Source organism: Rattus rattus, chromosome 8 (genome assembly GCF_011064425.1).
Source record: "Rattus rattus isolate New Zealand chromosome 8, Rrattus_CSIRO_v1, whole genome shotgun sequence".
In the NCBI taxonomy this organism is placed as follows: domain Eukaryota; kingdom Metazoa; phylum Chordata; class Mammalia; order Rodentia; family Muridae; genus Rattus; species Rattus rattus.
In genome coordinates this window covers 58301603-58317129 of record NC_046161.1, presented here as the reverse complement: position 1 = coordinate 58317129, position 15527 = coordinate 58301603, and the positions used below count along the sequence as shown (strand labels likewise).

The window sequence follows — 15527 nt, the reverse complement described above, 5'->3', positions numbered from 1 at the left end:
TCCCCAAGTGAGCACAAAGGATAAATTCGTACTGTTTATGGTAGAGGCTTCCACTCCCGAGTGTGTGAGCTCTGGCTGGAAGCTCACTGCCCCAGGACATGGACTCAGGTGGTTCTCCAGGTTCCTTTTAGCCCTTCATCTCCCCTGAAGTCAGAGAAACAGTCACTCCAGAGCTGCTTGAGGAGTTTGATCCATGGAAAATGGCAAAGGCTGTCGTCCCTCCGGGTGTGGGAGGCAGCGGCTAAGCAGTGATATCTGTCCCAGCTGTGAGCCTTGTGTCCAGCGAGCTTCACTTACTCGCTTCACTCGTGTGGGAACGAGAGGGGTCATGCTCTCACGGGAGACAAGGGGGAGCCAGCTGAGGGAGGAGAGGGAGAGCCTCACCTGAGGACCTGCAGGGCTGAGAGACTAGCCCAGGGCAGCCACAGCTCAGGCCACGGCTTCACCATTGTCCTGCCACAGGCCAGCCCCGGCATCTCCTAAGTCCTCTAGAGGTGCATTAAGAAAGAAAAACTCAAAAGTTGGTAACCAGTGGCAGGCTCATTGCCGGAGGAGCTGATACTCAGCCCGAGGAAAAGCCGTAAAGTCCTAAAGAGTGACCATTTAAAAACTAAAAGGAAGCCATGCTTGGTGGTGCACGTCTTTAATCCCGGCATTCAGGAGGCAAAGGCAGGCAGATCTCTGAGTTCAAGGCCAGCCTGGTCTGCAGAGTGAGTTCCAGGACAGCCAAGGCTACACAGGGGAACTCTGTCTGAAGCAACAACAACCCCAAAAAAACAAAAACCATGCTAACAGGTGTTGCGTTACTCACAGTGGGACAACCGTGAACCCCAGAAAGCTTGGGCTCACAGGACTTCATGTTAGCATAAGAGCTAAGAATGGCTTTTAATGATTGAATCGAATCGAATTGATTGATTGAGACAGGATCTTCTAATGCAGTCTAGTGAGCTTGGGTCCCTTGGGTCTCAGTAGAAAGTCTAGATCTGTGGGCTTGGCAAGGGTGTGGCAGGTATTCAGAAGCTGGCTTCAACAGGTAGAAGCTATTTGCCCTTCCTATTCTTTCTGGAAAGTTCTGGGTGCTACCTATACAGATGTAGCAGTTTTGTTCCCAGCACACACATCAGGCAACTCAGAACTGTCCGTAACTCCAGTTTCAGTGTACACGTAAAATACACGGAGACACATACTTACACATAATTAAAAATAATACAAGTAACAATTGTAAAAAGTAATAGGACCCAACCTGGTGTTTCTCCTTCAGATGATTAATGGAAGGCTCAGTACTGGCAAGAGCTGACATTTTAAAGGACATGACCTTCCATGCTTTTTTGTGTCTTTAATCTACTGACTTTTTGAAAGGAAGTTAGAGCTGACACACCAGATTCCAGACATAGGCTCCCTCACTGTGGCTCCTTCATATGGCTCCCTCCCTCGCCCTCAGCAAGGCTTCAAGCATTCTGACTGGGGACATTAGGTACTAAATGCAATCTCAAGGTGGGGAAGATAGCTCGATAAGTGAAGTGCTGGGACATGAGTTCAATCCCCAGGTATGGTGGTGCAAGCCTGTCCCACTTCCAAGGAGGCCAAGACAGGAGTTCTCCCTGGAACTCGCTGGCCAGTCAGCCTAACCTACTCAGTGAACTCTAGACCAGTGAGAGATCCAACCTCAAAAAGCACAGTGAGGACTGATACCCAGAGTTGACCTCTGGTATACGGTATACACACACACACACACACACACACACACACACACACACACACACTCACAGACACCAGTTTACTTTTGTGCTTCTCTGATGACGTGAGACCAAGAACCATAATCAAAGGCAGCATCTGGCAAGTGGGGGGGGGGAGCCGAATTGGTTACTGTTTCATCTTCACTGCTCTTCAAAGTATGGGTAAAAGGAAAAATTTTATGCAAAATGAAAAGGAATCCTAGCTGGCTAGGGAATTGTTCCAGGAATCCCAGCCTCTGGTGGCTGCTGGGCCATCTGGGGCCAGCCAAGCCAGATCTGACTTGCGTTGGGTGAACAGAAAAGCTGATGGGCTTCCTGGTCCATGCTTCTCCACTCCGGGACAAACCCGTCCCTTACACAACCCCATGCTGTTGGTAGCAGAGGTCCAGACCTGGGAGGGAAAAAGTTCCCAACGCTTCCCATTCCTCAGAGCTCCAGTTTATGAACCCAGTGGGCTAGAAAAAGTGCCCTTGCATCTCAGCGCGCCGCAGGCAGGGAGGGGCTGGCCAGTGGTGAAGCGCTTAATTAAGCCTGCTTTTAAAAACAAGCATGGACGCAAACCCAGCCCGAGCTCCACGGCCGCGTGGATGTTGGGGAGTGGGAGAGGTGAGAGAGAGAGCAAAAGTTAACCTGAGAGCGAACACTTGGACTTAATGAGCGGCGTGTGGGAGCAGAAGTGGCTAGTGACTTCTGAAGCTTCTCCCAGCTCCAGGAGGAAGGAAGGAAGGAAGGAAGGAAGGAAGGAAGGAAGGAAGGCAGGCAGGAAGGGAAGAGGGAAGGAAGCAAGAACGAACAACTTCAAGAATTTTAATGGTTGTGATTAAGTTTAGCAGCTATGAATTGTTCAGGGACTTAATTTAACCTTACCCAAACAGGCTTCAAGTCTCTGCTTGCTCGGTCCCCTGAGCACGGACTGTTTCTATGGTCAGGACGTCTGAGGCTCTTCCCCGTGTCAGGGTCACAGTGCATTTTCCCAGAAGAGTCCTGGGACTAGATGGTTGGCCTGGTCTCTGGTGATCCCAAGACTGGGCTCCAGAGGGGCCTCAGAAACTTGTGAGGGGGCTGGAAGTGTACCTCGGTTGGTAGAGTGGTTGCCTGACACATACAAGAAGCCCTGGGTTGGATTCCCTACACTGCACGCCCCCAGCTTGGTGGCTCAGGCCTGCAGTCTCAGCATTTCGGAGGCGAGAACAAGAGAATCAGGAGTTCAAGGCCATCGGTGGCTAGGTATTGGAATCAAGGTCAGCTTGGGATACAGGAACAAATAAGTGGTCCCTAGGGACATCTGCCCTTTGTATGTGTGCACTGATGCCTTTTGGCCAACTGAGCTCTCTTTTTTTTCCCTCTTCAAACAGATCTGTCCGATTCTACATTGTCTTACACTGAAACCGAGGCCACCAACTCCCTCATCACTGCTCCGGGTGAATTCTCAGGTTGGCATATTTTTCCTAACTGGTCACAGTGGGCGGCGCTGATGGGGGTGGGCGCGTCGGATTTTGATTTCTTGTGATTTTTGTGCTTTTATTCACCTACTCTGTAAATGGGAAGATGGTGTGTGTGTGTGTGTGTGTGTGTGTGTGTGTGTGTGTGTGTGTGTGTGTGTGTGTGTGTGTTTTGCTGGTGTTACTGGAGGTAAGAAATGGATGTGACATTACATTTGTGTCAGCCCAGTCCTCAGGAGGCTGAAGCCAGAGGAGTTCAAGGCCAGCTCGGGTTCCCAAGCTGTGTTGTCTATGTGGTTGGGGACCTGAATATAATAACTTGCTAAGTTTTAACCTGGTTCTTTTAGCCATGTCTCTGCTATTTCCATGACTTAGAAAGGTCTTTCCATCATTGAGACGTGGGACACTTCTCCATAACAGGAAACCTCAAGGTAGATAGGTCTTCTGCCCTCTGTGCTCTGGGGTAGGGGCCATGGGTAAGCAAAGGGGATAGCTTGGGCAGACTGGCAAGGGAGAGGTTTGCTAAAAGCTGGTGGTGTTTGTGCCCTGTACATGGCAGGAAGCAGAAGGAAGGAACCCGGGCTTTGCTGTCCCCTAACCGTATGAGATTCCCAGATGCTGGCCCTAAGACCTCTCAGATTCAAGGGAATTCTTCATGTGAGAGGCTGGGTACGAGGAACTGGGGCAGGAGGGCCAGGGGACTTGTGTATCTGAGGTCCGTGTGGCCTTCTGGGAGCATGGCTGGTGGAATGTGCTGTGTGGCAGCTGGGCTTACGGCCTGGGGTGGGGTGTAGCTAGCTGGGCCTCTGCATCGTCTCCTGACTCCGCACCCAAGCCATAAAAGCAGAGTAGTGGGGCTGAGTGACCAGAGTGAGCCAGGCTTCACCCCAGCACCTTACGTTATGTCAGGACAGCTGGACTGTCAGCCCATAGGTGTAGTGACCCCTTGTGTCCCTCAGAGCCAGTCACATAGCAGCCTTCATGGCCACAGGAACCTGAGCTCCTTGTTCCTGATGTGCAGCCCTCTCCTGTTCAGTGTACCCTGATGACTATATTCCCAGAATTCCCTCTGTCACTTCTTGTGCTCCTGTGGTTCTAAGGTGACACAGTGCTGGCTGCTCCCAGAACTTAGCCATTTCTCCAGCCTAGAGTCCTTCCCTGTCCATTTCCTGGTCTTCCTGAGGTCCTGGGAAGAGACCGCAGGAGCATGGCTATTTTAAGAGACGGAAGCAGAAGGTGAGACCCTACAGTGGGCTTGCGGCCCCTATGGTGCAGGAATCCAGGTCTCCTGTCTCCAGCTCCTGTCTGCTCTTTGGTCCCTGGTTCCCTAATCAGGCCACTTTACTCTCTCTTATTTTGGTATACTCTCCCTCCCTTAATGATCTGCCCAGGTAGCCGCCCAGCACTCGGGGCAGGGGCAGACAAACATCTGTGATACAGACTAGCCTGGTCTATAGTTCCAGCCAATCGGAGACACATAGTGAGACTTGTCACAAAACAATGACAAAAAACATGTTAAAGAACCAGGCAGGATGCTGGGTGGTGGCGGCTGCGGGTTAATCCCAGCACTCGGGAGGCAGAGGCAGGCGAATCACTAAGCTCGAGGCCAGGCGCCTGCTCTACAGAATGAGTTCCAGGACAACCAGGGCTACACAGAGAAACCTGTCTCAGGGAATTGGGGGTGGGGGGCAGAAAGATTCTGCCAGGTGCTGCCAAGTTCCAGCACAGACCATTTTCTGCTCTGTCAGGCAGGCAGAAGCCACATGTGACTTGTGAGCCACATGTGAGGGGCTCTGATTATTTTTGAGTTTATGATTCTGGGTCCCTGCCAGCTCTCATGGCTGTTAAGTTAGGGGAATTGCCTTGGTGCCCTAAGTTGCAGGGCAAATGGGTGCTTTGACATCTTTTTTTCCTTGTTAACTGTGGAAACTCGTGTGTGTGTGTGTGTGTGTGTGTGTGTGTGTGTGTGTGTGTGTGTTTCACAGTGTGTTTGCATTTGTGAGCCTCCTTGATTCCAGAGGAGTCCTTGGTGCCTGCTCTAAGGACTGGACCTCAGAGCACACCTGCAGGAGGACTTCCCCCAACCAGACTCCTACAGAGAGCAAGCACCCACACACACGTACATGTGGGGACCACAGGCTGTGCTGTGATGGGAATTTCTGTCAAGATCTCCGAGCTGAGTCTGGAGTACTGGGCAGTGAAGAGGCCACTGTTGGTCTTGTCATGGAAAAAAAAGTGGCTGGGTGGTTGTGGTGCACACTTTTAATCCCAGCACTCGGAGTCAGAGGCAGGCAGATCTCTATGAATTGGAAGCCCGCCTGGTCTATAGAATGAGATTCAGGACAGCCAAGGCGACACAGAGATATCTGTCTTGAAAACAGATGGGAAAAAAAGAAAAAAGAAAAAACATGTCCAGTGGTTGGCATTCTGAGAGGCTAAAAGATGTGGGAAGGAAGTTTGGAGTTTCCCGTGTGGGAGGAGGGAATGAGGTTGTAATGGACTTCGGGCTGGGATCTAGGTGGCCTGTATAAGGAAGCAGAACATTTGTGTGTGTGTGTGTGTGTGTGTGTGTGTGTGTGTGTGTGTGTGTGTGTCCTCCAGAGCTTTGGGCTGTATTGGTATTGGCTAGGGGGAAGACTGGGGGAGGGGGTCCTTGGCAGTTGGAGAAAAGCCTTGGGTAGAAGAGTCATGACTACTTCATCCTGTGGGGATAGAGTGATGTCATGCAGGGAGAGAGAGAACATCAAGGGACTCGAAATCAGAAGACCAGGAGCAGAGTGGTCAGGCCAAGACATTTGATGGTCAGAGACCAGTAAGGTGGTTGCAGTGCTGGTGATGATGTTGGTGTCTCTCACCCCGACTCTCAGATCAGTACTGACTGTTCTTCATCTCCTTGACCGACTGACCATGTGGGGAGACAGTTGCCATTCTTCCACTGTCCCCACACGGTTCCTTCTGGAACAGTACCTGTAAGGCCCTGCTAGACTCTCTTGTCTGCACTACTCCCTCTCACTGCTGAGTGATCAGCTCCAGTTCCCAGACTGTGCATGGAGGCTTGGGTGGAGTAACTTCAGTGCTGGGGCCGGGGTGAGAGCCCACTGACCCAGGACTCCATGCTTCTCTGTGCAACCACTGAGGAAATCTGGAGAACACAAAGGCCCACCAAACAACGACTGTGCTATCCTGCTGTTCTGTGTCCTGACAGATTGGTGCCCTTGAAGGCCTGGTCCCTCTCAAATCAAGACTGGCCTGCACTCAGTGACAATCACAGCATGGCCAAACCTCCTGTTTCTCTGTTCTATCCTGTGACTAAGGCCACATAGGGGCATGGCAGGATTTAGGGATCAGTCACAGGCCCAGACAGACAAGGACATATGTGTAGCTGCAGGAGAGCGGGGGCTCCTGTTGTTCTAATGTGACAGAATGAGGTCTCTTTTGGGGGTGCACTAGGAACTCTGGTGCTATGGTGTCCCCACTTCATTTGCGACTGGGGCACTATTTGCTGGCTGTCCAAAGTCCCTGTAAGCATCTACCCTCAGCAAGGGCTCTCAGTCAGTTCCTATGATCCACACAGGAAACTGAAGGTCAGAGGGCAGAGGTGACTCCACCAACATCACTCAGGTGGGAGAGATAGACGTGAACCACCAACCAGATCCCGTAGAACCTCACGCCCAGTGTCTTCAGTGGGATTTGGGTAAAATCACTGACCTTGAGGTCTCTTTTGGGGGTGTTCCTGGACCTCTGGGGTTATGATTTTTCTTGCTTCACTTGGGTTTAGGGTACTGTCCTCCAGCTAGCTAAGCCCTTGGCCCCTTAGGCACCTTCTTCACAGCACTGACATTTCTCTGCTGTCCCCTTGACTTCAGTATAGTTTGAGGATTAAGCATGAGAGGCAGGCGGTGGGTCATCCTCTTTGGGAAGGCAGAATATGCTCTCAGTCATAGAAATGCAACGTGAGGGGGCAGTGGGAACGGGTGGTTTGAGGAGAGCTAGTGGGACAAGCAAGATTCTCCCAGCATCCTCTGCTTCAGCGTAGAAGAAGAGAGTGCCCTGGGTGGGTGAGAGAAGGAAGAACTGTAGTCATTCGATGAGAACTCAAGGTGGCAGGCCGCTGAGCACCTAGGCCTGCCCAGTCCCATGCTGGGGCACCTGGCTGGCATCTTTACACCCCACGATTACCACCTGGTAACTAATCAGAGCCCCGCAGATAACCTGCCGTGTGTTTTAGTCCAGCGTTGTCCGTATGCCCTATGAGCTGCCTGTAGTGAGGACTTGTGTTGGCCTTGACTGTGTTTGCTGGCCTCTCAGTCTGAGCTGTGTCACTGGGACAATACCCTCCTCAGGAGGAGGCAGTACTGCTCTGGTGGTTGGGGCTGAGCTGGATCGGGTGTCTACCTAATCTGAAGCCCCTTAGGAACCCAGGCCCTCTTATCCTTGCGTACATTCTCCAAGCTAACAGTTTGGAGTCAGGCTCAGAGAGATTAGGGGACTGGCCTAATCTGAGCCACACGGCAAGCACTGGTAGCTGGAGTTAGTCAAGAAGTAGGTGGCCTTGTGCTGTTTGTTCACCTGCTCTCTGCCCCATGGCCCTTGGCTCTCAGCTGAGTCTGTTTGCCCACATCTTCAGGTACACACAGATGAGACAGTGTCGCTGTCTTTCTTTGATTTGCCGGGGTTACAGGTCTTGTCTAGCCCAGGCTCTGTGTCCCTGTGGCCCTAAGGGCCCTGTCAGCTTCAGCCAGCACACATCTACCCTTGCAGCAGAGGTAAGTGGCAGGCAGAGGCTTCTTCACAGTCAGCTCTGGGTTCAAGTCCGGCTCTGCCTCCTGATTAGTTGGGAGGGGGCAGCTGCTTAGCCACCCTGCCCCTCAGTTTTTCTACTTGTGGAGTGGGGGACGCCCTTTAAAGACGGTGGTAACTGAGCCTCTGGCCAGCAAGGTATAGTCCCGTGCGAGGGTGTGGCTGTTAAAGGTACCTGGCCCGAAGATGAGACCTGTATCAATTCTGCGTGCCAGGCCCACATCGGGTGCTGTGGTGGGAGGCAGTCGGGAGCCTCCTGTTGAGAGGCGGCCAGGGGGTACCCAGGCAGGGCTTTAAAGGATGGCTGGAAGTCTGCCATTGTTTGTTTCTTTATCCATGCACATGCGCTATGTTCATGTGTGCCCGTGTGATGTGTTCATATGTCATAGCACAACTCGTGGGAGTTGCTTCTCTCCTTCCACTCATGTGGGTCCCAGGGATCCAACTCAGTTGTCAGGCTTGGCAGCATGCACCTCCCCCAATTGAACCATCTCCCTGGGGGAGGCAGGGATACAGGGCCAGCTCAGTGAGTTCCAGTGGCATCATACCTGCTGGCCAGTAGAGTCTGGATGCTACCCGCGCCTCTGAATGGTGTTCTTGGGAGGAGCCTAGACATACTGGTGGTTGGGAGGGAATGGAGGCAGAGAGGAGGAAGTGCTAGCTAGAAAGAAAGTTTTCTTAGGCCTTGGAGTGAGGCTCTATGGGCAGGTGGTCTCATACTTGATCGTGGGGTTCCCTGGTTAAGAGAGGCCTCTTGGGATAGTGGTGGGACAGCCGGTGCTGTCCTCACATGGACAGTGTCTGTTAGTGGCAAGGCCCTTCCCTGGGTTCTTTTTTCATTTCCGTTTTATCTTCACTTCACAGAGGCTCCATTCTCCCAGGCTAGTTGCGGGAGGTGACAGGTCATGCAAAGGGATAGAGGTAGCTGCTGCAAAATGACCAAGTGCCTGCTCTGTGTGTGTGTGTGTGTGTGTGTGTGTGTGTGTGTGTGTGTGTGTGTGTGTGTGTGTGTGTGTGTGTGTGTCTGTCAAATAGGGGTGCCCTCAGGAGTATGCCATGGAGCATCATGGGATAAGGCATGGGTGGGTTCCAAGCATAGCTTTGCCCTTTCCTGCGTGGTGGCTCCAAGCAAGCAAGATCCTTGCCTCCAGCACCTCAGTTTGTGGTGCCCATTGGGTTAGAGATCTCCAGCTCCATGGTCCTGATGTGCCTCTGGATGTTGGTTCCAGCTCTTAGGCCTTAGGAGGTGGCTGGCCTTTATGGCGTACACCATCTTCGGGGATTTTCTCTTCATTGCCCCAATCTGCAGCTTGAGACAAAGGGAGAGGGCTGGTGTCCAGGATGCCAGAACTCTGCTGGGACTATAGGTGTTAGGGAAAGCTTCTCAGAGCAGGCCATTCTGGGTTGGGCCTTGTAGGCTGACTAAGCGCTCGCTAAGAACAGACTGTAAGTGTTCTCTCAGTAGAGGGAGCAGCTTGTGCAGAAACAGCTGAAGGTAGCCGTGGGAGAGGCGGAAGGGTGTGGAGAGTCCTGAGTGGTTCTCCTGAATGTTGTGGTTAAGAACTGAGGGATTATGGCCTCTGGGGCCAGGGAACCCTAGGACAACCTTGGTCCTAAAGGACATTGAGCTAGCCCACAGCAGGGGCTCCCTTTTGTAAGCAGAGTAATCCTGAGAGTTCATAGAGACCAAGACAGAGCACTCATCACACGCACTGGTTAATGACCCTGGAAGCTCAGAGCCGCGTGCCAGGCGCTTTCTCAAGTGCCATACATCTGTGAGTTCATGGAATTTTCCAACACCTCTGTGAGGCAGCCACTTTATTAGCCAAATTAAAGGAAGAAATGACGGAGGCTCAGAGAGGTTGAGTTGCTTGCCTAAGCTCACTCAGCTGGAAAGCTTGGCTGGCCCCTGTGGGGCCTCCCAGGGACCCTGTCTGCCCCCTGGAGGGTACAGGCTTCTAATATGGTCTTTGAGCTTCTGTGGTTTCTTTGCCTTCAGGGAACCAAGATTCAGCATGAACAAATGTCTGTTACCCCAGAGAGGGCACCAGTGACCAACAATAGGATATTTTAAAGTCCAGCTTGGAGAGCAAACGAGTGTATCGGTTGGCTTGCAGGACGTGGGCAAAGGGTTACTCACAGGAGCCTCTGTGGCTCCAAAGCAACCACATCACTGCCAAGTTCCACCCCATCATTCGTGGTGATGTCATGGAAGCTATATCATGGAGGCCTCCCTTCTCTCGTATGCCCTAACCCCCTCCAAGAGCACCTCGGCTAAGGGAAGAGGGGAGGAAGTAATGGCTAGCCTCCCAAGCGAGGATCTTGTGTTCCTCTCCTCCATCTCTCTAACTAGGGAGTGTCAACAGCTCGTTGCTATCACCACAGACCTAGCTGTCACTGTATTGTTCCGCTGAATTAGTTGCCATGGCTACCAGGTGTTTCCGTCCCAAGATGGCCATGGAGTGAACCTGTTATCATATGCATCAGGGCATCACTGCTCCTTGGCTGGTAGTGAGTGAAGGAGCGAGTAGTCAGGGAGACAGTGGAAGAGCTGAGAGGTGGCTGCTGGGTATCTTCTGGGGTGCTCCCACTCTGAGCCACTCTCAGGACATCTTGGGGTGCCTTTATCGAGGCTGGTGGGTGGTGTCTGGCACAGGTTTTCGGGGGACCTTCCAGAGGGGCCCTTCATTACCTCCTATCTAGTTTTGGTCATGCGTGTGTGCCCTTGCTCCTCCCTCACACCATCCCTGTAGCCCAGTCTCTGGGCATCAGCAACACTCAGGGGACACACTCAACCGTTTCCTTGTCTAGGTCGAGTGGCGTTTCTTTCTGCAGTAAATATCTCCTGAAGATACTTGACCAAACATTTTCATATGAAACATTTTTCCTCTGTGACCCTTGACTGCCTGTCTCCATTTTGTGGAAAGAATGCCTGAGATTTATGGCCTGTCCCCATGGTCCCCAGCCCGAGAGGGTAAAGCCTGAGGGACTTCAATCCACAAAGTAGCCCACCACCCACCCTAAGCCTTGTGTTAGAAGGCCCCACTCACCTTACGGTAGAAGTTTCTGGATTTGGAAAAGCAGAGGTCTCATGTCTGCAGCTGGTTTCAAAGCCACCATCCCGGACTGTGAGGTGAATCATTGTCCATATGTTAGTGACCTTTAAAAGAGGATCGAGGGGCTGGCGACATAGCGTAGCTAGCAGAGAACTTGCTTCGCATGTACAAAGCCATGAAGTCAATTCCCAAGTATCACATGTACTGGACATGGCGTCCATACCTACAATCCCAGCACCTGGAAGGTGGAGGCAGGAAAACTAGATATTCAAAGTCATCCTCAGCTCCATAATGAATTGGAGGCCAGCCTGGGCTACATAACATCCTATCTCAAACCTTATTCTCTTGAGTTCTCTGGTATCAGACAGGAGTGGACAGGGCTGGAGAAACCAATCATCAGCCAGGTTGGGTTGGCGCCAGGTTGGTGAGAAGGTAGGGAGGTCACTCAGCGTGAGACTGGGAAGAACTGAGTTGGCTGGGCTAAGAGGACTGAGAATCAAGAATTCCACTGATAGACCCATTTTACAGATGGGAAGGCCATGTGGTAGCAGTTTGAAATGACCAAAGGTTAGAAGGCCTGGGCCTCCCGGACCCCTGGCTGGGTGGTGCTACTTTTATACTTCAGAAGCAACCTTGGGCTGACTGTATTCTCTGCTCAGTGAGAGAAGGGGGCAGCTAGCCCCAGATGGGCAGCCATGCAGAATGTGGACAGAGTCAGGACATTTTCCACTCTCCTCCTTAGCATTCAGAAGCTCAGACTACAGTGGAGTCCTAGAGGTGGCCTAGCCTAGGTCCCTGTTCCAGACCAGAGGCTAGAGTTTCCTCAGCTAGACTGAAGTCCCCGTGATCCTCCTGCCTCTGTCCAACTCGGGCTGGGGTTATAGTTGTGTTCAGGACCACACCCAACTACTTATGTGGGTGCTGGGCTCTGAATGTTAGTCCTCGAGGCTGCGGAGCAGTGCTCTCATTACTGAGCCGGCTCTCCGGTCCCCGTGTGTGTCTAGCTTCTTTCCTTCAGCAGAGTGTGAGTGAGTGCTCTGCCTGCTGCTGTGTGCAGCTGCCTGCCCTTCTCATTTCTGGGTGGAGTTTTGTGGGCTGTGTGAAGGATCTGTGAGTTCTGTCTCACCTACATCACAGCTCCTGGGATCTCTGGCCCCTGGTCTGGGACTCCTACCCATGGCGCAACAGTAAACATTCTTGAGCTGGTCTTCTCATAGTCATGGGGATGTATTTCTCTTGGACTCATACCTGGGTGTAGAGATGTTGGCTTGCCATTATTAACCTATCGCCTCTTTTTTTTTTTTTTTAAAGGATCTGGGGATTGTTTTCAGGGTCACAGCCTTAATGTGTGTATACGTGTGATTGCATGTATGTTTATACATGTACAGGTATATTTGAAGGCCAGCGGTCAACCTTAGGTGTCATTCCTTGAGATGCTATCCACCTTGGTTTTTTGAGGCGGTCTCCCACTGACCTGGAGCTCACTGAGTGGGCAAGGTCAGCGAGCTTGCGGCGAGCTCTGTCTCCACCGCTCCAGTGCTGGGATCACAAGTACAGGCTACCTTGCCTGGCTTCCCCCTACCCCCTTTAATGTAAGTCCTGGGGATTGAACTCAGGGCTTCACGCTCACAAGGGAAGCAGTTTACAGACTGAAGCTTCAAGATAGTTTTTTATATGTCCTTCTGCCAGGGCCACAGGATTCAGTCCAGGCAGCAGGAGGGGAGAGCTGAGCCTCGACCCGGGCTCTCTCCTTTGGGTCCAGGACTCCTGCCCACACGGCAGCAATACTCGCCCTACCACTCAAATAGATCGGAGTCCTGGGCCTCAGATTCTCAGCCAGAGCTCCACAGCTCCTAGCGTCCTGGGCAGTGAGTGCATTCTGGGAAAAACATAGAGGAGACAGGAGTGGAAGGAAACTCAACACTGGAAAAGAAGTGTGTCTCCATGAGCCAGGCCTTTCACCGGTAGCCAAAACATGACATTCCTGTGCCCCAGGAAGCACAGCCAGCTTGGCCTCTCCGAGCTGTAAATCTCGCCTGGAGCTGGGCTGAGATGGTCCCCGGGACACAGGCAGTCAGTGTCCTTCGACCGTTTGATGATGCTGGGCTTTGGGGCGACTTCTTCTTTGTAGTTGTTTTTGCTGTGGCCCAGGTGCCCCTGGGCTTCTTGTAGGCCTCAGGAGGAGCAGTGTGCACTTACCCTAAGGGGCTCCTCTGCCTGCCCACCCTCTCTTTCTTGGGTGCTTTGATGGGTAAGAGGTGTTTATGGGCTTGATTCACGACCCAGTTACCAGGGTTTTCCACGGAAATAACTTATTAAAGGAGCCGTGCACACAGCGGCATTGAAGTCTAGCGGGCGGTGCGCATCAAAGGCGGCACTGGAGCCTGGCAGTGAGGGCTCCGAGGGGTCCAGGGCTGGGGACTAGGGCCAGGTCTCTGAGGGACAGGCAGGGGGTGACTGGGCTGCAGAGAAAACACTTAGGCTTAAGAAAACACCTCAGACAAACTGAAATTCAAGCCATTGGAAAGGAACGGGTGTGCTGGCGTGTTTGTATGGGTTGGGGTGGGGTGGGTAAGGCCCAAGGTCCCAGGCCGGCCCCACCCACCAGGAATGGGGACACACATGCAGCGCCTGAGCTCTGCTGTCATGCCCCTTGGCCCAGGGCTGTTTGGGGGAGGAAATGCTGAGGATGCTCAGTGCCGGGCGCCAGCCCTCGGAGGGTGGGCAGAGCCATCTGCTGGAGGAGAGAGGATCGGGAGAGGGATCTTACCGGCCTTCCCTTCCCAGGCGCTTGATCTTTTGATTCAATGTCCTGTCTGGATTCATTTGTTTGAGGTAGTCTCCTGTAGCTCAGGCTAGCCCTCAACATGCTTTATAGCTGAGAGTGGTCCGATCCTCCTGCCTTCATATCCTGAGGGCTGGGGATATAGGTTTGTGCCACAGTGCCCAGATTTACTTGTGGATCAGACCCAGGGCTTTGCGCATGCTAGGCAAGCACTCATCTGACTGAGCTGTGTCCTCACACCCTATGTTATTATATCCCCCTCCCTCTCTCTCTTGCTACCTTTGTACGTGTATGTGGTATTCATGATGTGTATGCGCACTGAAGTGCATAGGACCAGAGAGAGGTGCATGCTAGAGGTGCTGGGTTTCTTCCTTTCTTGCTTTACCACCTACCTTAGTTTTTGAGACAATCTCTCACTGAACAAACACACAGTACCTCACTGTTTTTGTGGGATTGGCTTTCAAGTCTCTGGGATCTGCCTGGGTTTGTTCCCTTCCTCTACTCTAAGTGGGGTTACAGGCATGCACCATCTCCAGTTTCTACCCAAATGTGAGAATTTGAACTCAGCCCCTTGTGCTTTATTTGCACAGTCAGCACTTTTCCTGCTGAGAGATTTCCACAACCCCTAATTTGTTTTTGAGTTTACTAAAAGCCTTCCTCTTCCAGGAAGCCTTCGGGGACTGCAGCTCTCAGGGATTTCTTTCTTCTGTACTTTTAGTGGCTATCATCTCTTTACTTCTTTCATGCAGAAGACTTTGTATAGACCTTCTGTCCCCTGACTGACAATGTATGACTTTTGGTCAGGACCTGGGCTTGCTTCTGCTCTTGGGCAACACATGACAGTCATGATGGGTGTATCATAGTGGCCAACTACAGGATGAAGGGCAGATATCATGCCATGTTTCTTATTCCATATGGGTATTCATTCCTAATAATGTAGGTTCTGTGGTGGTTTGTGTCCATTTTACAGATGAGAAAGCCAAGGCCCAGAATAGAGAATAAGGCGCTCAGGGTTAACAAATGAATAGGGTCCCTGGTACCTGTACCGAGGCCAGCCTGACTCCAGAGAGCCTGTTACCCTGGAGAGTTAACTGGCTTGGTCCTCAGGCTCAGTCAGTCAGTCGGTCAGTCAGTTCACCAGTAGCTACAAAAATAAGACAAGCTCTTTGGAGCAGACAGGGTTTGTTTTGGGGCCCAGGTAAGATACATTGTATGTTCTTGAAATTTTGTTTTTAAGTATTCTGCTGCTTGAAGTTTGCTCCGTTGGAACTATCACCACACAATTTCCATAAAAGACAGGGCTGGAGAGCAGGGCAGCCCAGCAGTAGGGTGCTCCATCTGTGCTTGCCTAGCATGTATTGCACCGTGAGGCTGGGCATCACAGCACTAGAAAGGCGGAGACAGGAGAATCAGTTCTAGGCCATCCTTCACTGTCTCAAGGTTCGGCTAGCCTGGGTTTCCTGAGAGTGTCTCTAACAAGCAGAACAAACTTTGCCTTTGGGTTTCCCGGGGAATCAGGGTTCGTTTCACTGCTGGGTTCCAGTTCACATTTTCCTATTGTCAGAAGTTATTGCTGTTATTGGGTGCTTCTCTGTACAGCTTGCTTCCTGTCTGTGTCTCTTCTTAGGTGGCTACACAGATCTTTATAGGGATTTGTTGTTGTTGTTGTTGTTTGCTTGTTTTTTTGAGACAGGGTTTCTCTGTGTAG

The 15527-nt window shown here is 51.9% G+C and overlaps 1 protein-coding gene across 2 annotated transcripts in view; it reads left to right on the top strand.

The window, feature by feature from the left end:
• Window positions 1-15527, top strand: part of Smad6 (SMAD family member 6) — a 69217-nt gene that overhangs the window by 10518 nt on the left and 43172 nt on the right. For both annotated transcript variants that reach the window (XM_032910410.1, XM_032910409.1), the window contains exon 4: window positions 3092-3169. In XM_032910410.1, the coding sequence (XP_032766301.1) occupies window positions 3092-3169 (78 nt within the window). The remainder of the gene's footprint in view (window positions 1-3091; window positions 3170-15527) is intronic.